Source organism: Rhinolophus hipposideros, assembly GCF_964194185.1.
Source record: "Rhinolophus hipposideros genome assembly, chromosome: 1".
NCBI lineage: Eukaryota > Metazoa > Chordata > Mammalia > Chiroptera > Rhinolophidae > Rhinolophus > Rhinolophus hipposideros.
This window is the reverse complement of record NC_138047.1, coordinates 22332802-22358513: the sequence shown is the minus strand read 5'-3', so window position 1 is coordinate 22358513 and position 25712 is coordinate 22332802. Positions and strand designations below refer to the sequence as shown.

General features: G+C 43.9%; 2 protein-coding genes across 2 annotated transcripts in view; one reads left to right on the top strand and one right to left on the bottom strand.

Moving 5' to 3' along the window:
* The window catches only part of MCM10 (minichromosome maintenance 10 replication initiation factor), a 34544-nt gene extending 30592 nt beyond the window's left edge, over positions 1–3952 (top strand). Inside the window, exons 19-21 of the mRNA XM_081049443.1 lie at positions 174–216; positions 303–402; positions 1153–3952. Coding sequence (XP_080905569.1) covers positions 174–216; positions 303–386 — 127 coding nt within the window. The 3' untranslated portion in view covers positions 387–402; positions 1153–3952. The remainder of the gene's footprint in view (positions 1–173; positions 217–302; positions 403–1152) is intronic.
* A 6351-nt stretch (positions 3953–10303) lies between these two features.
* UCMA (upper zone of growth plate and cartilage matrix associated) lies at positions 10304–20173 on the bottom strand (the record flags this gene model as incomplete). The annotated part of the gene is made up of 5 exons (XM_081049407.1): positions 10304–10593; positions 15548–15646; positions 19557–19652; positions 19754–19819; positions 20116–20173. The coding sequence occupies 5 exons, from the start codon at positions 20171–20173 to the stop codon at positions 10496–10498; spliced, it is 417 nt and encodes a 138-aa protein (XP_080905533.1). The 3' UTR covers positions 10304–10495.
* Positions 20174–25712: the final 5539 nt, after the last annotated feature.

Genomic DNA, 25712 nt, shown 5'->3' with positions numbered 1-25712 from the left:
AAACCATTTCTCCAGTCACGCGTGTGTATTTTCAGTAGCATTTGAACATAACCTGTAATATATGTGTCACCTATATCAGCTTCTGCTTGAATGGGGGAGACTCTTCTGGTGTCTGTCTGTATGTGTGTGGGCCCGTACCTCATGCTGAGTAAATCCCATCTTTTCTGTTTCAGTAACTGTGGCCTCTTCAAATGGGAGAGGGATGGAATGCTAAAGGTATGGCATTTGCATGATGAGTAATTTTAGTAACCCATACAAATAATACTGACCCATTTCTTATTAAACTGTTTTCCATTTTCCAGGAAAAGACAGGTCCAAAGATAGGAGGAGAAACCCTGTTACCAAGAGGAGAAGAACATGCCAAATTTCTGAATAGCCTTAAATAGGCCTGCCTTCAAACAGGTACTCACAACCTCCACTGCTCCCTGTGATTCTGGGAAAGCAAGGCGTTGGCTCTGAGTTGCCCTGCTCCTGATTGACACAGTCAAAACAAATACTTGTTCAGCCTACAAGCATTGCCTGCTTACCTCCCTCCATTGTGTTGGTTTGACACCAAATTTAACATTGATCTTTAAGTGGAAAATCAAGATGTTATTGTCTTCTGTGTTCTTAGCATTGATGGCTGCATTCATACAATTTTTTTGCCCAAAAACTGGAAGGTAAATCAAGAGCTGGTTTCTGTATCTCTTGGATGATAGTATGTGCAGTGTTGCTTCTTTATCCCGATAAGGTCCTACCTTGTGTTTATATGGACACAGAGGCAAAAGAATTAATTTAGTTTACCCCAGGTAAACTAAACTTCTGGGCTTCAGTTGCCTAAAAATGAGGAAGGTTGGACTAAATGATCTTGAAATGTGTCTTTCAGCACTCAGATTCTATAAATATATATAACTTTTTTTCATCTAGATAATAATGGTCATTGCCTTTGATTTGGTCTTGATGTACTGATCCTACAAGCCAGGTTTCTTCTTTCTGTTCTGTTTTCTGGGTTTTGTTCTCTAAGATTTATCAAGTTATTGAATCACATGGCATTTCAATTCATATCTCTGTATGGTTGTCTGTCCCCTTACAATGTTGTGGAGTTCTATAATGGAAATAACCTAAAATCGTATCATTTTTAAATATGGCTTTTTTTTTTTAAATGGCCCAAAGAAACTTTGAAACTTCTATCCAAGATGAATGCAACATTTGAGAAGTCATGAAGCATGGCTGAAAAACAGAAACTTCCAGTTAAAGACAGAATCCACAGAGTTTGGAATTTACACAGAGACTTTATTACACACATCAAGAATTATAGGTCAATCCCTACGCAAATTATCAACAAAAAGTCCACTTCGAGATTTTTCTGCCTGGGCAACCTGACTTTCCATTTGACCCACGTGAATCCCGGTACCCCCTAAAGATTGGGTAAATTGGTAGGATTATTACACTAAGATTTAAGCTCTTGCTAGAAATGGATTAGATTTTCCCAAAATGGTGATATGATAGGAATATAACAAGTATAGGAGGTGGTCGTGAGAGATGGTTGATTTAGGTATATAAGAGCCGGGAACACAATTAATGTGTCTTAGATTTCACCAGACTCTGCTGTGTATGGGTAGAAGGTGCTGTGTCTGATCTTTGTGTTCTCTCTAATGTCATATCCTGATTATATTTTTAGGAGTATTATACCTTCCACGAGGTGTTGGGTTTTTAAATTTTATTTTTAGCTAACAAAGAATAAAGTGTTTCATTCTCAATACAAGCCAAAAGCACTAGACACTGTGATATTTTTAATGGGTCATTTAGAGTAGATTATCTGTTCCATAAACTTGAAACAGCTGTGTGTTTGAAGTGGGTCACAACTGAGCAGCTGCCTAGAACTTGACCTCCAGGTTGCTCTTTGAGTAATTCCCTTCACATGTGAGAATATGTTCTTATCTGAACCAAGCGCGTCGTCCGAGTCCATATTCACTTGTGTATTGTGTATAAGTAGTGTGATATTCTTGTAGAGGTTGATGGTGAGCTGAATCTGGATATCTTTCTTTTTTAAGTTTTATTTTACATTTTGAAATAATTTAAAAATATAATGGAATGAGACTCCTCAGTTACTCTCGATCTTGGGGAGTTTTCCTTTGAGGTGATTTGTGTGTGTGGAGGGTGCGGGGCTTTCTTAGAATATTCAGGTGAGAAAAGGGGCCAGAGAGGCGACTTATTACATTGAAAATACGGTTCATCAGTGAGATCAGTCTCTTAATCCTACCCTCTTTATTAGTGTGTAAATGCTTTCCTATAAAAACAAAATATGTGTTGTTGTTCTTTCCCTGTCATTGGCAATGTAGGGCTGATTGTGTTAATCACAGACCATCAAAACAGGGTAAGTACACAACAAAAACTGTCCTTTGTGAGCATGTTCTGTTCTGAGCATCACAAAAGATTTTTTTTTTTTTTGGCTGCCTTTTTCTGTTTAGAGGAAATACGTGGCTTTCTAAAGAAAAACCATCTTTCTCTTGAGTTTTGTTAAAATACATTTTTCCCTTCCACACCACAAAAGGAAAACTGAAGTGATTTAGGTAACAATAATCCAGAACAGCAAATAAGAAACTTCTGAATGATCGGTGTGGAATCTGCCCCAAAGGGAACTTAAAATATTAAAAGTTACAGCTTTTAAAAATATTCAAGTTTTAAAAACATTGCAAGGTAACTGATGTACAGCAAAGCTGACAGGAAGAGAGTGCATGGATTGGGTTTTTGTGTAGAAACAGGTGATGATAGAAGTAAAGCTTGGTGCAGATTAAATTTTTAAATTTAAACCATTAATTTTTAAAAATCAGGAGAGTTAAAAAAAAAAATCAGGAGAGTAAATCTGTTTACCTAAGTCACTGACAGCAGCCCATCAGAGCTTGTACTCTACAAGTAACACAGACATCTCTGAGCCTGTGGGAGATTTGGAAACAATACAGCTCTCAAGAAGGATGGATGGCTCAAAAAAGGAAATTCTGTATTTCCCAATATTGAGGAAAGAAATGGTAATATATCTAAAGAAAATAATAGAGAAGCACAAAAGATGGAAGAAATCAGTTGGCTTAAGTTGACGGTAGTTTGTGAAAAAGCTGTGGAATTTGAAAATTAAAAGGAACCAAGAGGATAGCCACACTGCTGTACTATCTAGATCAAAATGGGCAAGAGTCCTGCCGTGTCCTGACTAGCTCAGACCATATCTGCGATACTGACTTACTTTTTGGAGAAAAGCCAGACAACGGGAACAAATTTTTCATTGCACATGCACATGTTCATAAATGACCACAAAAGCTCCATAAATACTGATTTTGTAGTTATAAATACATTTTAGCAATTAGGTGAATCCACAAATAATTAGGAGCCACTTTGTAGTATTTCCCAAAATAGGACCAGGTCAGGAGTGTCCCATTTTGTAGATTAGACAATTGGTGAAGTGATTTGAAAATTGTGGGTTGAAACCAGGTTTGCAGTAATGTTTCCAAGTCTTCTCTGTTGATATTTTTTAAAAGCAACTTTATTAAGGTCTGAATTTCACATAGTAAGAGGCACAGTTCAGTAAATTTTGTCAAATGTAAACACCCATGTAATCACCGCCACAAGCAAGATAGAGGATGTTTCCATCACCCCAAAAGGTTGCCTTGTACCACACCCCTTGCTACCCACCATCATTGATCTGTTTTTGTCACTATAACTTTAGGAAAGATTTGCCTTTTCTAGTGTTTCAGAAAAATGGAATCACACAGAATACATTCTTATATCTGGCTTCTTTCACTCAGCATATGTTTGAAGTACATCCATGTTGCGTGTATCATCAGTTCATTCATTTTTATTGTTGAGTATTTCACTGTGGATATGCCCCACAATTGATTTATTCACATGATGATGGACACTTTGGTTGGATTGTTTTCAGTTTGGGATGTTATGAATAAAGCTGCTACTAATATTCAGATATGAGTCTTTCTGTGGATATGTGTTTTTTGTTTCTCAGGTAAATATCTAGGAGTGGGATTTTTGGGTCATACGATAAGTTTGTGTTTAGATTTGTAAGACACTGCCAAACTATTTTCCAAAGTGATTATCCCATTTTATATACCCACTAGTAATGTATTTGAGTTCTATTTGCTCCACATCCTCACCAGTATTTGATATTGTCAATCATTTTGATTTTAACCATTCTGATTTGTGTGTGGTGGTATAAAATTGTCGTTTAATTTGCATTCCCCTTTTCACTTTTTTTAGCATGTCTTTCAAAGAGCAGTTTTTCATTTTGTTGAAGTTCATTTTATCAAATTCTTATCTTTTGGTTCATGCAGTTTGTATGCTAGCTAAGAAATCTTTACCTGCCTTAAAGTCACAAAGATTTTCTTAAGGAATTTTGTATATAGTTTTAGCTTTCACTTTTTGGTCTGATCCATTTCAAGTGAATTTTTGTATAAGTTGTGAGGTATAAGAGTTGAGGTTCATTGTTTTCTAAATGGATATTCAGTTGTTAACAGCACCACTCCATGGAATGATTATAATTTCCCCATTGGATTATTTTGGCTTCTTTGTCAAAAATCAGTTGATCATGAACTTTGGGGTCTACTTCTAGACTCAGTACTGTTAAATTCATGTATATGTCACTCCTTGTGCCAGTACCATACTGTCTTAATACTGGAGCTATATAATATGTAAGATACTGTTAGTCCTCCAACTTTGTTCTTCTTTTCAAATTTTGTTTTGGCAGTTCTAGGTCCTTGCATTTCAGTGTAAATTTTAGAATCAGCTTGTCAATTTCTGTCCCCCAAACCCTGCCAGAATTTTGTGTTTAATCTGTGGCTCAATTTGAGGGGAATTGACATCTTAATATTAAGACTGTCTAGCCATGAATATAATATATATCTATCCACTTATTTGGGTCTTCTTTAATTTTTCTCAGCAATGTTTAGTAATTTCACTGTACATATTATATACATATTTTGTCATGTTTATTTCTAAATATTTCATAGTTTTGATATAAATGGTATATTTTTAATTTTAATTTCCAATTTAATTTCCAATGATTACAGATGTAAAATGCAGTTTTGTCTGTTGGCCTTGTATCCTGAGTTTATGCTAAAACGTACATACAGGTATTAGTCAAACACCATTTTTTTTTTAAATAAATTCCTTAGGATGTTTTCTGTTGTTCTTGTCCATATGACTTTTTTTCTTGTTCCTAGTCTGAATAGGAAAGCATTTTCTTTCACCGTTAAGTATCAAGGAAGTTTTTCGAGTAAGGTTGGACAAGATAATTATATTGTGGGTTTTATATGTCTTCTGCATCCCCTGGAATGATGTTATCAATTGGACACTAGGAGCTTTATCTTGAGAGGGAACAGGCAGCCAATTCAAATTTAAAATTTAAACTTGGTCTATACATTACCCATTCGAAAAATTTTTAATTAAAAATATCAAAATGTAGAAAGTGGACTTTTTACAAAGTGTCTACATTGTAAGAGCTCAGCGTACACCAGAGTTACGAGTTTTGAACTAGATCCTCCACATTTAACCAACTTGCCTTTAGAAAAATCCCTTAAGAACATTTAAATTATGAAAAACTTCCTAAGAATTAGAACGTAATTGGTTGGAAATGAATTAGAAATGAAATAACTCAGTCAAATGAAACATAAAAATATATAACAAGTTTAAAAATTTTTTTTAAATCATTCTCTGGCTCACAAAAATTACCACCTCCTCCCCAAAAAATCTAAGCAAAAGTACCTGGTAATCAGTTGCGGTGTCTCCCCTGAGAGCATGCACATGCATACAAAAGAAAATGATGACGTGCAAGACTACTGAACAGAAAATGAGTTTTCACCAATTCATCCTTTTACAGCTTTGTTTTCAAATGCTTTCCTGAAACCCCTAAAGGATTAGGAGACAGTCATGTAAGAACAGAGAAGAGTTAGCTTAAAGAATGTCCCAAAGACCACACTTTTGACAAGGCCAGTCTCTAAAAATACAGATTGCTCCATTACTAATTTCCTATTAAATGTGACTGCCCAGACTCCCGTTCCTGTTACCTTTGGCATGCTTCCCCCTGTCCAGAAATGACTGCGATTGGCTTTTAGTGAAGGAATTCTGGGTGGAATTTGAAAACCCTGAGGAATAATGGAGCCCTTGTTAAGGATGGGGTAGAACGAGGTAATAGAATTCTTATTTCTGCCAGAAATAAGGATGCCCATTTCTGCCAGAGTTGTTTATCTACAGCCAACATGCCAAGCGCGGTCATTGAAAAGGCAAGGGCAGGCTGTTTTGTTTTGTTTTGTTTTGTTTTGTTTTGTTTTGTTCTGTTTTGTTCTTTTAAGCTAGCCACTGACCCAGACCATTCTTGGTTTTTGACAGCAGTGTTCCTTTCTATGGACAGGGCCAGTCTTTTGAGATGGTGGCTTCTCTGTATGGCTGTGAGTCAGAGTCTTCAGCCACCATCCACCTGGTTGCTGGCCCTCTTGCCAGAAGATGTTTGGATGGGTTATCATCACTTATAACAGGCCAGATCACAGCTTCTGTTTCCTGGCTGAGGGGAAAGAGCAATGCTTTGTTTTTCTTGCCCAGCTGGGTGTGTAAACACACATCCCCTCATAAGTTGGGGTTACCAATCTAAAGGGTCAGGAACTGGACCTGACCCTCAGGCGCCTGGCTTGAGGCCCTGGCCAACCAAGAGGGCAGTTTCATGTGCGTAGACTGTACCTCACTTGTATCACTGGCCCAACAGCCCAGAGTCCTACCTCAGATCTGAGCTAGCCAATGGCTAAGCTTGTACTGCTGCCCCAGGTGGTTGGCTCCCCGTCTTGCTGCACTTGGCAACCGAGTTAAGATTAGACATGTGTCGTTCCTACATGCCTGTTAGCAAGAATTTCCAATCTAGGTGGGATTAGATGCTGTGCGTAGCCTCACCCCCACAAGCACACACCTTGAGCCTGAGGGTATATCTGGCCGGTTTGCTAAGGCTCCCTGTTCTGCCACTGTCGGGATTGTGGTAGGAGGCAGATGGGATCCGCACATGTGTCTCCTGCCTCGTAATTCCAGAAGGTACATCCTAGACCTTTGTTCCACTGAAGCCGACTGATTTCTCCCATCCAGATCAGAGCCTGGGCAGATAGAAGGCAAACAGCAGAGCTCCATGCCTTTCTGTTGAGATACATGTTTCCAAACTTTGAAATACTCCTTCCTCCCAAATAATTTCAGTCTCATCAGGTAAGAAGTAAAAATAGTCATAAAATGTTGAGGTATCTGCACAACTCTTATTTTATGCCAGTTAGTTCCACTGCTATAGCATTCTCATTTCAGGCTCCTACTAGTACTTTCCGTGAGGGCCGTGCAGAGCAGCAGGTTTCTAAAGAGCCTTCCTGTGGCAAACAGGCGCGAAGGCAGTGGGGTTATATGGATCAGGTGGTTGTGTACCAGTAACCTAGTGAGGTCCGGTTTAGAGAATGGTGAGATCTGTGGTCTAAGGAGACACCATGAATAGTGTACATTGCAAGGATTCTCTCTGACTTTTCTGCTGATGTTCAGTGATGATAAACACATAACCTCTTTGATTTATCCAATTTAATATGTGTGTAGTTATGACCCAGCATTTTATTTCCAGAAATCTTACTGAGAGAGGAATAGGGTAACTAAACTTTAGCATATTCACTAACATGCAAAGGGAGAAAAGACACACACACACACACCCCACTAGTACCATGTGATGTAAATAAACTAGGGCTTACCGAGGGAAACCGTAGGAGCACAGACAATGTTCTGAGCACCCATTACCTCACAGAGAAGCGTGCGTAAGCTGGGCAGATCCAATGTAAAAAGGGTTCTGGTAAAAGGACCCATTCCACAATGCTTTCCTTGCTTACTAGAAAGAAGCAAGGAAAGTGGTGTCGAAAATGGAGCTATTTGGTTGAGTTAAATACTCCTGTTAGACCTTGTTAGTAAGACGAAGCTTTCAGAGCTCCACTTCTGATATCAGCCAGTTCTGTTTCGCCAACTCAGATCTGCTAAGTAGCTCCTACCTGCACTACTGAGGGCAGGGCTCTCTGGACTTATGTAGTGACATGTGACGTGGCCATTGTAAAGGATGGAGTATGTGAGTATAAACAGAAAACTTGGAAGGGTACACACCAAAACCACCAGCAGGGCTCACCTCAGGGTAGCACTAAAGAAGCAAAGGCAAAGACTCCCCTTCTGGGTAACGGATTTCTGTATTGCTTGAATTTGCTACTCTGAACACATATTATAACCAAAATAAATTTACAGTAGAAATATCTTGTTTAAAAAAAAAGATTGGGTAACGATGAATGAAAGTATAAAGAATGTTTTAAGTGGTGAACTGCAGTGTTCAGTGGAATCTTTTGTGCACGTTTTTCCAAGCCTGAGGAAACTTTTCATTACTCTCCTGCTTTCCTTTGGGACCATTCTTATTTGATCCGGTTTGGACACCCACAGATATCTAAGATATGTGTTGGTCACATAACTTTAGAGCACATAACTTAGTGATCCCCAAAGGAGTATAATCAAAGTATTGTGGAGTCTCAGCTTCGAATCCTGTCACTTAAGGCACGTTGAACACAAGCGCGTCATGTCACTGGAAAACTGGGCACTGCTTTCCCTTGTTGTGACAGGACTTGTTCCCCAAGCCCGAGTCAACAGATTATGAATACAGGACTGCGGAGAGGAGAATGGCTCCTCTGTTCTATGTGCCGTGGTAACAGTTGATGGGGTTTGCCTACTGCCTTTCTTAACTTCCCCAAGGTCTGTTCAACGCCTGCCTGGTGTGAGAAAACGCAGTGCTGACTAGACTCTATATATATGAGGTTATTTGGAAAATGTATAATCACTTTATCACTAGCATTTTTTAGTGATTTTGTCATTTTTTAAACATTTTAAAATATACACATTCATTGCAAACTGTCCTGATATAATAAATAGCTTCACTTCTGGTGGGTTATTTTACAGTGGAGCAGCTTTTCCTCAAAGGAAAGTTGCCCTATACTGCTTTGGAAGCCCAGCCTCAAAAGCAGGCTGGACTGGCTAGCCAGGGACCCTTGTCATGGGGGAAGGGCCAGGCGTGGGGATCGGCAGACGGCCAACAGTGGATGCTGATTCTTCATCTAGAGTCCTCTCTATCCTGAGTACTGTGACCCCACAGGCACTTAAGCAGTGTCTGCTCAAGTTGTTCTTAGTCTTCTGTATTCTAAATGTGGAATTCCAGAAGGCAGTTGAGAGCAAGGATGGAAGCAGGAGAGATGCTGAGTCTGCGCAGGAAGGCAGAGTAGTAAGGGGTACTGCTATGGGTTAAGTTGTGCCCCCCCAAAAAAAAGATATGTTGAAGTCCTAAGCCCCAGTACCTGTGAATGTGACCTGATTTGGAAATAGGGTCTTTGCAGACATAATTGGGTTAAGGTGAGGTTAGTAGGCTACTTAATTCAGTATGACTGGTGCCCTTATAAGAAGAGACTGAAGAGACACAGAGGGAAGGTGATGTGAAGACCTGAGGAAAGCAGAGGCCATGTGACACTGGGGCAGAGATTGGAATGCTGCTGCCACCAGCCAAGGAATGAATGCCTGGGGCTTCTAGAAGCTGGGAGAGGGGAGGAAGGATCCTCCTCTAGAGCCTTTGGAGGGGTGTGGCTCTGCAAACACCATTATTTCAGGCTTCCAGCCTCCAGAACTGTGAGAGAAGACATTTTTATTGTTTTAAGCCACCCAGTTTGTGGTACTTTGTTATGGCAGCCCTAGCAGACTAATATAGGCGCTGTGAAGAGAAAGGAGGTGACACCAGAACTTAATTTCATCTGTTTTCTAGTTTGGGTTACAACTGGCTTTGCTGTAACCCTGGTTCCTGATCAGTGCACTTAAAAACCACAGTTGAACCGTAAGACTCTTCAGAGAAGCACCTGGGTTCAGTAACCACCTCAGAGAATGGTTTTACCAAAACAATTGTATTAGCATTGTTCTCGCATTCACGAGACTACTGAGACATACTGAGGAAATGGTGAGCAAGCAGTAGTCCTGAGTTCAAGCTTTCAAATGCACAAGTCAGTGAGAGTAACTTTTTCCCTCAGGGGAGACAAGTTGACCCCTGCTCAGTTTCAGATTTGAGAAGCTAATTCACAAGGTTGACTCAGCATTTTTATTTGTAAGCTATAAGCAAACATGTAATCTTTTTGCTGTGATTCTTTTCATGTTCTGTGGGATGGGAATCTTAACATTGCAAACAATGGCTAAGCAAGGGGAAACCACTGTAGGTTTGGTGTTAGGCAGCCCCGCAGGCATTTGCTTACCTCAGAATTCATCTGCAAAGAAGCTAAAGCCAGGGCATTTTAACCTGTCAGAACAAAAGGCCTGTGTGTTTCCCACAGCAGGCCCCAAGTTGAGACGCTTTGAAGGGGCCTGTGTTTGTGGCAGAGAGTTACTGGAACTCCTGGGGTGGGTACGCCGTGTGTTTCCAACTCCGTCTTCTGTGTTTGTCACGATGAGGTCAGATGTGGTGACGGTTATAGAGATATGGTGGGTACAGGCCGTCATAATGCCACTCGCGCCATTGCTCAATAGCCTCCCGGCTTCTCTCTTCCTGTTCTGGGGAGGAGAGATGAGGTCATGTTAGGATAGAGAGGACTCTGATCTCAGGAGAGCCACGAGCTCTTTTGGCAGCTGTCAGCTCAAAACAGCCTGCGCCATGTTGGCATGAACCAGCTGTACCTGTGTGCGTTGTCGACAGACATCAGGTGTCAGAGCTGGTAGGGCCTGAGAACCCCGAGTCCAAAGGCTGCACTTTAAGGATCAGGCCAAGACAGGTGACAATCACAGAGCTGGTTGCCAAGAGAGCCGAGACCAGGGTCCTGCATTCCCATTCAGTGCTACCCCTACACAACCAGCAAAGGGGGAAGGGCCTCATGCAGACATTGGCTCAAAGTTATTACTAGGAAACAAAATACAAAAGTAATAAAATAGGAATAATACACAGAGGCTACATGCCATACCGCTGAAAACATCATGGAAGGAAATAATTGTCAACTTTGAATGATGGGATTATGAGTAATTTTTTCCTCTTATCCTTTTCTGTGTTTTGTAAACTTTAAAAATAATGTTTTTAACACTAACTGGAAAAAGGAATGGTTGAAGCAACTCTGGAGAAATCTTGATAATTGCTGCTTCTGGGCATATGGAGGTTCATTATCCTGTATATTTTTACAGGTTCATTATCCTGTATATTCAAATCCTGTGTATTTGAATTTTTTCACAGCAAAAGGCTAAAAAGATCAGAAGGGAATTTTCAATAAGAAAGTCCTGATTTCACTGTCATTCATAAGACATGTGTCTGAAGAACACCTTTGTGCAATTGTAGAATTAGGGTCCTGATGCCACTTCAAGACTGCCTGGTGTTGCTAGGTACCATCCAAGCTCGAGCAGATACCACAAGGCCTTAAATGTTTAAAAAGCATCCGTGTGGCTCCTCAAAAAGCTAAGTAGAATTCCCATGTAAGCCAACAATTCCATTCTTAGGTATATACCTAAAAGAACTGAAGACAGGACCAAATGAATAAAAAAACAAACAAAATGTGAACTACATGTACATATATATGTATATGTGTGTGTATGTATGTATGTATTATTCAGCAATAAAAAGGGGTTACCTGATGTGTGCTACAATGTGAATGAACTTTGAAACATGCTAAGTGAAATACGCCAGACGCAAAAAGACAAATATTGCGTGATTCCCCGTCTATGACATACCCAGGACAGGCAAATTCATAGAAACAAAATACATTAGAGGTTACCAGGGGCTGGAGAATGGAGAGTTATTGCCTAATGGGTACAGAGTTTCTGTTTGAGGTGATGAAAGGGTTTGGGAAAATAGTGGTGATGGTTACACAACATTATGCCTGTACTAAATGCCACTGAATTGTATGCTTAAAATTAGCTAAGATGGCAAATTTTGTGTTATATATATTTTGCCATAATTTTTTTTAAAGTATCTGAAAAATGTTGGGAGGATGGAAATTCCTAACAGATTATAAATATCAAGGATCAAAAAGGCTGTGAACCCGTTTATTTAGTGCTGGTGAAATTCATCCTCTATGGCACTGGGCTAACAGAATGGCCTCGTGGCTTCAGAGTGTGGAGGAAAAGGGAGTACTGTGAGAGCCGGACACCCCCAGCAGGAAGGGCCTCTGGTTACCACCGGGTGTTTAGGCGCTGTGGCTGCTGGGAATGGCTCCTTCCTGTCTGAGCTGAGAGTCGGTGCTAACCTTGGTGCTGAAAATCCCTACAGGGACTTGGTACCCCAGGGACAGCCTGGAGCTCAGAGTGAGTCTTAGGCTGGAGCTTTGGGTGTTAGGTGTCGGCCATGCATATGTTTTTCACACCAGCTACTTTTTGCCCGTTTTGAGAGCACGATTGTGACACAGGAGTTGATGCTTCCCCCCAGGCCATGCCAGACTCTTCTTAGACCTTTTCACGAGATAAAAGGGAAGGCCTCCCAGGTGAAGACCGGAGGCCCTGACAGTGTGGCTTTGGTGTAGGGCACCACTTGTGACCAGCCAGCTTGTGTCACGCAGCCGGCCTCTGAAAGCTTGACCCAGGCTTTCAGCTTTGAAAGTGGAAGCCATATGCTACCACATAGGCCTTAGAAGTGGAAGCTCGACAGGTTGTTTATCCTGGAGCTTTCAGAGGCACAAGTCAAAGTTATTTTTGCTGGTGGTTTTGAGTAGAGTTGCAACCAGGAGCCATGGCAGAGCCCAGTGAGGCTCTAAGCCTTCCCAGCCCCCTACCCAGGCCAGAACCGGGGTCCTGGGTGGTTAGATACAGAGCCCTTTGAGGTGGGATTTTAAGGCCTTTAAGAACGTCCCTCTTGTCCAGAAATGTCTCTCCAGACCACCTGCCTAAAATCCCTCCATTGGAAATCCAAGTCCTGGTTACCCCTGGTAATCCCTCAGCATTTGCTTGTATGAAGCAATAATTTTGGGGAGAGGACAAACATCCAAGTGCTCTCAGTTATTCAGAGAGTAGGTGACATTGTGAGATGAAGACAGCTAACTGAAACCAGAGTCCTGACGGGGGAGGGGGGGCCTCAAAGAGGGGCTCTGAGCGCCGGCCCTGGGTGGAGGTAGGTTTCGGCAGCCTGGGCACCAAGCAGCAGCCAGTGTTGTGGGGCAGAGTCACCGGAAGAGGAGAACATCGAAATGTTTTTCCTTTGTCAACATGTACTCTCATGCCGTCTGGGCCTGCTGCACCTCTCTGCCTCCTTGAAACTGGGGAGGCCCTTGTGGGCCCCCTCTGCTTTACCGTCATTCCCTCCCTCGTTCCCTGCTCATGGGTCTGTTTCTGCACCGAAGAGCTCCAGGACCTCTATGCATTTGATCATCCATTTATAAGAACTTGAGCTTTGCTGGCTTAGTTCGGATCCCTTACTAGCTATGTCACCTTGGGTGTTCACGTATCCTTTCTAAGGCTGTTTTCAAAACTGCAATGGAAATTGTGAGACCTCAGAGGCTGGTCTTACGGATTAGGTGGTTCAGTCCAGAGCCTGCTGGAGCAAGTGCTCATCCATGCCAGCAGCTGCCGTCACTGTAGCCGCTGAAGGCCTGTGGCGGCCCTGCAGCACCTTCGTCTTCGTGGGCGAGGCCTGAGGTCCCCTGTCTGTCTCCTCTGGCTTTGGTAGAGGACTTGCCATCCCTGAGGTGCCTAGCCCTCGTCCTGATTCACCAGGAAACGAAAAATGGGGAATGTGAGCTCCCAGGTGGCTCAGTTGGTTGGAGCACGTCCTCTCAACCACAAGGTTGCCGGTTCGACTCCCGCAAGGGATGGTGGGCTGCACCCCCTGCAACTAACAACGACAACTGGCCATGGAGCTGAGCTGCGCCCTCCACAACTAACTGAAATGACAACTTGCAGCTAAACTAAGATTGAAAGGACAACAACTTGACTTGAAAAAATCCTGGAAGTACGCACTGTTCCTCAATAAAGTCCTATTCTCATTCCCCAATAAAATCTTTTAAAAAATGAATAAAATGGACAACAATATTAATATTAAAAAAAAAAAGAAAAATGGGGAATGTTTTCCACCCAGATGCTAGACATTTGGACTTGTAACATTTGAAAAGACACAAAATGAAACGCTGTTGTTAATACTATGAGTTTAAAAAAAAAAATGCCGAAGGAATTTTGAAGGCCACATTTTCATTTTTTAAATGCCTCTCCCCAAGCTGGTAAACAAATCTCCAGCAGAAGTATTTGCCTCTGACTTACAAGAGCCTGAGTTGTTTGAAGAGTGTTCCCAGGAAATTTTCGTTTGCCAGGACCCAAGCCCAACACCTGTCTGCAGTGCAATGGGCATGGCTTGCAGCCCTCGGGCACCTGGTGATTGTATCCTTTCACAAAGCGAGCCCCTAAGAGTGTGTAACCTCCCAAATACAGCAGGGCAAACAAGCCAGAAGGTGACAACTTCAGAGTTGAAATCACTGACTTTTCTAACAAAGGTCACTAAACAGGGGCCTTCTGTCCAGGGTCATGTATGTAAGGGGCTTGCTCAGGAGCATGTCAGTCTTGAAGTTTGAAGAAAGACCAGAAAAGATGAGAACACACACGCAAACACACCTGCTGCTCTGATCCATATTAAATGTACCTACAGATTTTTGCTGTGGGTGACGTGAGATTACTTAAGTCCAAAGTCAAATTCAATCCTGTGGGAGGCTGTGGTTCATATGGAGCTTCCCTTTATCCCACAGCCACAGCCACACCCACACCCAGCTGCCTCCACTGAGGCCTTGACGAAATCAGCGTTTCCTGAGGGAGGCAGGATCCCTGTCTGCCCAAGGGCTGAGCGCAGGGACGAGATACGCTGAATGCCTGGTGACACACTGAGGCAAAGGTGATGGCTTAGCTAGGAAGGTGCTAACAGCAGCTGGGTAAGGGCACAAGCAAAACACGTAGAAACTGCAAGTGCTCGCTGCTGTAGGTGAGTTGAAGCCTTCACATCAGCTGTAAATGTTGATATTGGAGGTGGGGAAGATACAAGGCAGGGCACTGGTGACCAGTGCTTCCTGAGTTCTCCTGCTTTGCTTCCACCAGTCAGATAAGATGCTGATTCTAGAGAACAGGTGAATGAAGGCCTTGGTTTGCCACGATGAGTAGTTTCTGGAGCCATTACCTTGATAGGAATCCAAGGCACTTGGAAGTCAGTTTGAAATCCTCCCAGCCCAACTCTACCAGAGCTAAGCCACTTGTGTAAGCGCTAAGAGAACACAGGCCACCACAGTGATTCCCAAGTAGGAGGAGAAAATACTGTGAGTCCCAAATTCCCCCATCCCCAGTCCCTGAGCCCATGGTAACTGACGGGGTGCTGTCCTCTTCTGTCCCTTTTCAAGTTCTATGGCCATTTTATGACTTTCTCCCTTCTTTTCAAGACTCCTGTAGACATGAACGTAAAGCTTCTCTTCCTCTAATTAAAATTTAGGGAGAAGAAACAGGCAAGTTGTGATTTTCCCACCAAGCCCCACTTCCCCAAAGATGCTGGCTGAAGAGTTCTTACCGTCATTTTGCTCTTCCACGTAGTTCTCATACTCGTTCCGTTGTTCCTCGTGATATTCTTTCCGCAGCTCATCAACCCACAGCTTCTGAATGTTCTCCGCTGGGGAAGGGGAAGAGACGAGAGTTGCCCCCAGGAATAGAGGAAGCTGCACACATTTAGGGGAACACTGATCATTTTTGCCTAAGAAACTTAATCTGATTGGGAAGGTTGTTTGTGAGAGGTAAGGATGCAGGCTTCATTGAAATAGTTTACTCCTGACATAGACTTTCAAACTTGAAGGACCCAGGTAGGAGATCTTCCCATCTTGCAAAGTAGAAGACTGAGACTCCAAAAGACGAAGTGATTTAGCATCACTCATAAAATTAACAGTGAAGCCTAGTATACTAGGCCACTTAGAAACTAGAAGTCTGATGATCAGAAATGAATTCTATGAGGAAGTAATTCAACTTAAAGTTCATTTTACGTTAATTAATACCTCCGGGTCCATGCCACACCTTTGAGCACCTATCACAGCCATAATGTATGCTAGGCACTGGGATCACAGCAGCAAGTAAAAGAGATGCTGTCCCTCTACTAAAAGGCATTATGGCTGCTATGACAGAAATCTATGCAGGGCACCGTGATGGCCTCTGGTAGGGGTCTAAGGTGATCCCTGATGTGCATGCCCTTGGGTAATTTCCTCCCCTTGTGTGGGGTTGGCCTAGTCACTTGTTGCTAATGAACAGAATATGGCAAATGTGATGGGATATGACTTCCCAGATAGGCTATAGATGCGATTGTGGCTTCTGTTTGGGGCTCTTCTCCCCTCACCCCTGCACATATCTATTTATCTATCTATCTCCCCCTGAGAGAAGCCACCTGCCATATTGTAAGCTGACTTATGGAGAGACCCACTCATGGCAAGGAACTGATATCCTTCACTAATAGTCAGCAGGACCTGAAGCTTACCAACAGCCATGTGAATGAGTCTGAAAACGAATCTTCTCGCAATCAGGCTATGCGATGCCTGTAGCCTCAGCTGTTAATAGAACCTGAGCTTTAGGCTACCAACTAAGCCCTATTGCTACCTTGCTGACCCCAGCAACTGTGAGACAATGACATTCATTGTTTCAAGCTGCTAAATTTGGGGATTATTTGTTACACAGCAGTAGATAACTAGTACAGGATATCAGGCAAACTTCCTGGTAGAAATACCAACCGCAGGTATCCCTTATTTTGTAAGGTAGTGCATTCTTGCAAAGTTGGCTGTAAACCTTCTTATGAGGAATCCTAGTTCAACATTATGAAATAGGAGGTGCACCCAGTGAAAACTGAAAACTGTCGCTGAGAACACATACACATGGTGACCATTCCTTGGCAGTTGAACAGTGAAGCCCACCAACAGTACCTTGAGCCCCAGAGGGAAGCCCCACGTAAACTGCCACATCGCACCTCACCAGCAGGTGCAGCTGCTCCTCACCTGCTCTAATGTAGCCCAGAAAAAAAATCTTTCTAGATTTTAGATTTTTAGATGTAAAATAAGGTAGTTACCAAATTCATCCACTTCTGCCCTTAAATCTTCACATTGATCCCTGTGGTGTGCGAGCTGTGATTGTCCAGTGGAAATTATTTAAAGCTCACTGAGTTTCAAGATACTTTGTTTAACTGGTCTTCCGCTGGGGAAATCCATGACAACCGGAAGGCCGTGTCTGTTGCAGGAGGAACTGGTCTCTCAGAGCACCTCATCCCTCCCATGATGTGAGGTGTGACTCCCCTCACCTCACAGTGGGGAGACTGAGGCGCTGCTGCCCCCACCAGCTTGCATGTGCCAGAGGAAGTGGGGGGTTGGTGATGGAAGCAGAGAAACCGAGGAAAGCCATTGGTTTCCTGCCCCACCCAACGTTGCAGAGGTGTTGGGAGAAACAAGTAGTATCACTTTGCGAAACAGTTCGTACTGTAAACCATCTCAAATTCTTGAAATCTTTCAAGAATAAGTAAATTAACTAAATGCTAGTTGTTCACATTGTGCTTTTATTAACACTGATGAAAAACCAAGGTGTCTGTGCAGTTTCCTTAGGTAAATCGCATGCTTTTTCCACACCTGTGCCTTTACCTACCGAGTTGCAGGAACCTTTAGTCTGGTGGAAGGGATTGGTACTCCAGTCCTTCCCCAAGCCTCGCCCCTTGCCCCACATCCACACCTTTCTGATGAGGGGACTCAGACTCAGAGAGGAGCAGTGACCTAATCAAAGTCATAGGGTCAGGGCAGAACTGGGACTGGAGCCAGAGCCCCAGGCACCCATATTCCACTACTGGATACAACACACCTTGCGTGGCAGTATCTCCCTTATGACCCACCATAAGCGTCCATCGTGCTCCCAGACACCAGAAAGCTGCTGGGGGGGGGGGGGGGAGCAGGTGCTTGAGCCACCACCAATTCCTAAAGAAGCATTTTCCATCTCTGTGTACTCCAGAAAAGCAACAGTCTGGCCAAACTGCCCTTTTGGAAGTGCCACAAATTGGACCTTTAACTCAGCAATAAGTAAGAACAATTTAATTCCAGGGATAAGATGCTGTTCTTAACACTATGCATCGGATCCATCCCTTCTCAGGAACATGCATTTCATCGGATTACTGCCTCCTTTCACCTAAAATGACCTGCATCTTTACCCAGAAGCTTGGAGATATCAGCTGCCTGTTTCCTGGTTCCAAATTCAAGTTTATCAAAGTGTCGTTTGCCTTTTATCCAACCCGAGACATAATTGGGCACTGTTCTCCTGCCCATCCACAGGAGTGACCAGATGACAGCAGATGAACTCAAGTGCATCCTAGATATTCGCCATGCTGTCCTGAACTGCCTGCGCCTCGCCCCCACCCCCACGACACACACTGAGCTTCTCTTTGAGGTGAGGGACCTTTGGCTTCGTCCTGGGTCTCATTGTTCTGCTCAGCGTCCAAGGATGGAAACTATTTGCCTCTCCTAAATTTACAACTGTTCCCCACTGGAAGTCTGCCAGAAGGTTGCTTCTGTGATTTCTATCAAGAACTGCGCAACCTCCTTCAGTCTTTTCAGTGTTTCTTGACATTTGCTAACTTTCAAATCCCACGTTGTGTGAGACCTGGAGATTTCCCCAGTGTTTTTAATATGTATCCAATTTTAAAAGGAGGAGGGGATTGTATCTCCCAGCATTTTTCTCCTCTCTTCTTCCCCATCATTTGTAAACAGTCTTGTTATTTTTACTGAGCAAGTTACCTTGCCGAGTGTGCTGAGCGACACAAAGAGTTTATTGAGACCCACGCACAAGTAATGAATCAAGCCGTAGACTCAAAGACAGTCAGTGCTCAGAGTCCTTGGAAGAATCTAGTTCAAGGGCAGAAAACTCAAATGCCTCCCAGGGGCGGCAGGTCATGGAAATGAGGGTCCCTGCTAGGCAGGGGACACCAGGGCCGACTTCAGGCCAAGAAGAAGATATGCTTCCGAATTTAAAAGCCTCCCGAATGCGTTGGAAATTAAAACTTTAAAAAACCACTGCTGGCTGAACACCACACTTTCAGGGGCTTGTAAATAAGGAAACTTGGGCCCAGGGAGAGGAAGTGGCCAAGGCCACTTAGCAGCAAAGCTGTCACCAAACCCACAATCCCAGCTCCAAGTCCCACATGCCCTCTCCCCACTTGCAGCGCTATTGCTCTTGCATCTGAGGGTTCACTCTGCAGCACCCCATAAAAGCACACACTAAGGTATGGTGCTCCTCTCGACTAGGTTGTAGATTTTCCCCTTTCTGGTTTTAACTTTCTGAAACCAGGACGTATCTCATCAGTGTTAAGTGCCTGTGGCACCGTCCCTTTTTGTTCCTGATTCTGACAGCGTAGTCAAAGATGTGACCTGTGATGGAGGAAATGTGGAGATTCGCAATCGCAGCTGCAGTCGCTGGGATCCCGAAGGACCCAGGGTGAGCCGTTGGGCCCTTGCAGTCCCTGCGGTACAGCAGCTGGGCAGAGAAGGAACCCGAGGGAGCAGCGGCGTCCTTACCGTTCACCTCCTCTTGGGATTTGGGGGACCGCTTGCTGCGCTTCTTGAGGAAATTCAAGGCATCTGATTCCTGCACGAAGATCTTCTGTTCCACGCCTACAACCCAAGAGAGGCCGGTGACAAGCAGCAGGGGCTCCGCAAGGCAAGCACAGGAGCCGGCCACCCAGCCTGCACCCGTGGCTGGTCCCTGCACTCACCTTCCTGGGTCTCTTGTCTGGCCGCCTGCCTGGTGCCCACAGATGCACTGGTCCCTTCCTGCAGCACTGTGGGAGGAGAGCACAGAGTGAGGACTGAAGCACCCCAAGGGGACCCGTACCCCTAGCCAGTCCAGGACAGTCCTTCTTAGGCTCTGTGACCTGGCAGACCCTGGTGTGAGCTGAATCCCACATACACCAGCCCAGAGTCGCTGTCCCCAGGAAAGCTGTTTTCTCTGTGGTGGTTAATGTTACACACACATGCCCGGTACACCTGTCTTAAAGATAAGCAGCCCCCTTCCTCCCTGGGCTACCTGCATGGCCTTACCTAACACCAGTCCATCCTGCAGCCTCCCCATACTCACGGCACAGGAGCACGGCCGCCGAGAGACAGGAGACAAGGAGCAGCTCTCTCCAGGCCATCTTTGGAAAGGCTGAGGCTCCGTCTGGGAGCCACAGGGCAGATAGAGGGTTTCCTGAGGCTGCTGGGTCCTCACTTCTGTGTCAGACAGGCCAGGAGAGGGAGGAGAGATTCAGGAGGCTGGGATGCCACTGGGGGGTTCGGGGGGGGGGGAGTGGGAGTGGTCCCAGCTATGACTTCCATTGGCTGCTCCTGCTGGAACACCAGAGATGTTTTTGGCGCCTCGCAAACCTCACAGAAGCAGAGCCTGTTGTGAGGGCCCAGGCTAGGACAGTTCTGAAGTGGCCTTTCTATGATCTGCACCCAAGGAGTTGCTATTGGAATGCCCAGTCTCAGGGTCAGGGTTCTAGAGACCAAGGGCATGTTTCAGAGAGATCCTGGTGTCTGCCGTGGGGACTCATCCTGGAGACTGAAGCCTGTGGGTGGAAGAGGGGCCCAAGGGGTCTTCGATGCAATTGTCAGGCCAGGATGAACCAGAGCAGCAGGAAGACCACCCCCTGCGGGTGACGCCCTCATGGACCGTGGGACATTCCTGGTAACCAGAGTGCCCCTCACCTTGACATCCACAGTTGATGCTCACTGTGAAGCAAAGCAGGGCCCCGTAGCCTGTGGTCTCACAGCCCTTTCAAGACATTGAAGAAGAGAGGCAGAGTCAGCCATCCTCTGCAGAGTGGGGGAGCACACAGTGTGTGCAAAGCCCCCTCAACTGGGCAACTTCTCCAGAAGGAGACAAAGGCACACCCCTTGTAGGGGAGGAAATGGGTTCCCAGAAATGGGAACACCAATCGAATTAGAGCTCTGTGGGGCCATCAGAGCACAGTTCTTTTGGAGATGTCATCTTGACATTGTCCTCTATTATACCAGCTAAAGAGTTGACTTTGGACATTATTTAAAATTTCCCTAATGGTGACCACACTCACCAAAGCTCCCCTTTCGTTAGACTAGCATGGTGACATCCCACGTATACCTCGCCATTGGCCAGGAAAAGAATGTTAAAGACAGCAAAACAACTGAGGCAGAGTAAACAAAATAAACGGGTTGCTTTCCTGTGGAGGAAAGTGCCACTGACACCTGTCCTGGCTGTGGGTGGCTCGGAGCAGACGCAGCCTCCCCACCCCCGGACACTGGCTGACCCCAATTAATGGAGGCGGACTCTGCATGATCAGCTCAGGAGGAGCAGCACACGTGAGGACACGTCAGCAGGCTTCATCTATCAGATTAACTAGATGTCCTCTGGGAGAGGGAAGGGCCACAGGACAGCGATTTTGATGGGACTCCTGGGTGAGAAAGTGGGTATGTGAAATACCTGTGCCATCCTTGGTACCCTCATTCCTCTAGCTGCCTTTTTCTGTTCCATTCATTTCAATCACAAATATTTACCAAACACCTATTTTAAGCTAGGCACCTGTGCTAGTCACTGACTAACCAGCTTTGGGTAAACTTTTCCAACATCTCCAAAGATGAGCCTTGAAGGAAAGGGTTTCCAAAGCCCAGTTAGAATGGAAGGCATTGTCCAAAAGCCCAGAGGAGTGAAGCCCTTTTGAGAAACTCTAGGTAGCTCAGTAATACCAGAGCATAGGAGACATAGAGGGGTGGAGGTAGAGAGGTCAAGGTCTCGGGAAGGAGTTTGGCCTCCATCTTGGTGGGACAGCCTTGTATGAAGGTTGTAAGCACAGACCCCTGGCCCGGCTCCCTGGGTTCAATCCCAGCTTTGGACTTAAGCAGCTTTATGGCCTTGGGCAAGTCATTTTACCTCTCTGTGCCTGATTTCTTTGTCTATCACACAGAATTCATGCATCCAAAGTCCTTAGAATGATGCCTGTCCGGCACGGCATGAAGCATTGTATGCGTGTACGTGTTTGCTGTCATGGCACAGTAATGAACCACTGAATGAGCAGGGAAGTGACATGAGGTTTCTTTTACAAACTGCACCCTCCCACCAATACGGAGGGTGAGAGGGATTAGACTCCAGTGGTGAGACTGAGAGAAGGCTGTTGGAAAAGTCCACGTGAGAAATGATGTCGGCAAAAGGCAGAAGGAGCTGGAATGGAGAGGACAGAGCATTTAAAAAGATTGAAGAAATAGAATCAATAGGACTTGATGAGACATTAACTAGGGGCAATAAGGGGTTGGATGGTGTGCATTTCAGATGGCTCCCACGTTTAGTTTGGATAACTGGGTGGATGGATGGTGAGATCGTTCAGTGAAGTGGAGAAAACGAGAGAAAGCTCAAAGGACATGTCATTGGACAAATCAAGTATATGAAACTGGTAGGATTCAAACCAGGTCTTCTGAGGTGAAATCCAGTGCTCTTTCCATTTTCTCACAACCATAGTTTGTGAATATGCTACACCATCACCACAAAAGAAACTCCATACCCATAAGCAGTCACTTCCCATTTCCCCCAACGCCCAAAGCCCTAGGCAACCTCTAATCTGCTTTCTAACTCTGGATTTGCCTATTCTAGACATTCCATCTAAACGAAAACACGATATGTGGCCCATTGTGACTGGCTTCTTTCATTTAAAACACTGTTCAAGGATCATCCATTTTGTAGCATGCATCGGTACTTCATTCCTTCTTATTGCTAAATAATATTCTCAGACCATATTTTATCAGTTCATGGACATTTGGCTTGTTTTTGCATTTTGGTTATTATGTATGATATGAACATTCTTGTGCAAGTTTTTATGTAGACATATTTTTATTTCTGTTGGGTAAATACCTAGGAGTGGAATTGTTGGGTCATATGGTATCTCCATGTTTAATTTTTTTGAGGAACTCTTCACATTATATTTAAAATGTCTTTTACTCATCTCGCTCCTTCAGTGCTGTGAGGTCTTGTTTAGGAGAAGTTTCCATCCTGTGCATACCTAAAATGGTATCTGACACAGGCTAGACGCTTCATCTATGTTTATTGACGTAATCAATGAAAATACTCTTGGTTGAGGGTGTTAAAAGGAAGCATTTATGAGTTCATTTCAGCAGACTATTCATAAGAAGGTACTCATACAGGGACCTGACGTGTCCACGTTTCTGTATCACTGGGTTCCGGGTTCTTCCCAAGCAGCAGGAATGTAGGGTTCACTTATGGACTGTCTTAGAGGGTGAGCAAGACAGCTTTTACATTCCTTTCAGCTTGACTAAATTTTAGACAGGTTTAGGCCCCTGACCTTTCTTTTCTTAGAGCATTTACTTTAGAAAACATAAATTCTTACTCTGCCCCTTTGCAATACCGGGGTGCCAAAAAAATGTATACACATTTTAAGCGATGTTAACACCTTGGTCAGCGTTGCTCAAGCAGTAGTTCGCCGTCATCAGAAGTGTCTGGACGGGATGGGAACCACTTTGAGCACCTCTTGTAACTGCAGAAGTCAAACATGACGTGTTCATGTTTTGTTATCAGTATATATTGAGTATTACAATTTTAATAGTTTTTTCCTTTCTTAAAATGTATACATTTTCTTGGCACACTCTGTATATGCAAATCTTCAAGCCTCTTGCTGGTTTTACAACCCAGGAAATGCCTTTCTGAATGAGCTGGGAACCATATTTTTGAAATGAAAACACTGAAGGAGATAACACCCCCATCTCCCCAGGCTCTATAGGAGGGTACGTGCCTGACTTTGGTAGGCACCTCGCTCCAATTGTGAAGAGCAATTAGAAAATACAGGTGGCCTACTATTCCCCCCACCCCAACTCTTAAAAACTCTCTAGCCCTTTGTTTCAGTGGAGTTGAGTTTAGTCTCTCTCCTCTATTGCAATCGTCTTGAATAAAGTTCTTCTTACCGATTTAACTTTGTCAGTGCAATTAATGGTGCAATTTTAACTTCGACAAGGCCATTAACTCAACATATCACCTGATCCACCAGAGACTGCACAACTCATGTGAGTGGAAGTGACCCTTGGTGACATCCATGCAGAGGAGATCACTAGATACCATAGCCCAAAGTAAGCATTGTCCCGAAATAAATATATAAAAGCCCATTGTCTGTACCTCATATTAAGAATATGTCATATTCTTTTATTTCACTTCATTTTCAATGGAATAATTTTGTTCCTGAGCCCCACTCCCCACCCCACCCATTTGATAGGGGATTCATGACTTCCATGAAGAATATAGACGAACGCCTTTCTTGCCACCACCTCAGGTTTCAGGAGCAGTGAGAAGGAAACACCTTACATGTGAATGTGAAGCCTTGTTTGTTGGGCAGGAAAGTGACAGTTTGCAAAAAAAGTTTCAATTCATTTGAAGTCCCTCTGGAGCTGAATATGTTGACACAGGTGGGTGTGGAAAATGAGGGTTTCGTGAGTCAGGACATTTCTAAAACCTTTCTGGTTTCTCATTTTTCTGTGAAAGACATTCATTTCTCTAAGACCTACCCATAGTGTCATGGAGATTCTTTATAGCTTCCCCCTCGTGTGCCATGCAAATATTATCAGTCCCTATGAAAATAATGACTAGAATTCTCCCAATGAAATTAAGTGTGACACGAGATGTCTCCATGCCAAGTGAATCAGCATTACTAGCCTCATGCCCTTTTCCCAGCGTGACCAATGACTTCCTTAAGTCTATAGAGAAAATGAAAACCCTTGCTCTCTCTCGCTTTTTCCCATATCTCATGCAAGGAAGTGAAGAAACATTTGTCCTCTGTCATCACCACTAGGATGTATGTTAGCTGAGAAAAGGTTTGAAAAAGGCCTGGGACATTCTGCAGCTGCATGGAATACTGCCATGAAATCACCCATATCTGGGCTGATATGCAGCAGGCAAACAATGTTATGACTATGCAAGTGACAAAATATGAAAATATTTCCTCACCAGTTGGTAAATAGTTGCTTTTCTGAGCCATCTTCACAATGCCCTCTATCGGCCCAGATGCTCCAAGCTTTCCCCTGGAACCCCCACTTTCCATAACCCATTATCTAAAGGGGTGAGGTTTGGCCCAGCAGGGACTCTCCAGGACCCCGCTCAGCTCCCATAGCTAGCTTCGATTCTGATTAGTCAGTGTCTGCCCTTTGCCAATCAAACATTTTTAATATCACTTTGAATTCAGGGGTTTGTTATTACTCACTCACTGGCCCCCTGCACTTGCCTTATGTTTTTTTGTTTTTTTACCTCTTTGCGTCCTCTGTTCTGTTTCTGATACTGAAATACTACTCCCAACCCCTATCAGAAATCCTATACTTATTACAAATATTCATGTACAGGGATATTTAAAGTATCTTTATCATAAAAGTGAAAAATTGGAACAATCTAAAACCGTAGGGCTCACTTATGGTATATGTGTGAGAGAATTGTTTGTATCTATCGGAAATGTTTTCAAAGACATGGGAACATGATGATACAATAGTCGCCGACAAGAAGCTGCAAGAGTGTAGGTAGCTGAATGTTCTACCAGAAAGGTGTCCCCACTTTAGAGTAGGGTTGAGTAAGAAGGGTAAGTTGGCCCATTTTTCTGGAAGAAGGGCACCTTCAATGTATATATCTTCATTGTTCTGAAAATGAATCACTTGGGCAAGTCTTATGTGAGGGGAGGA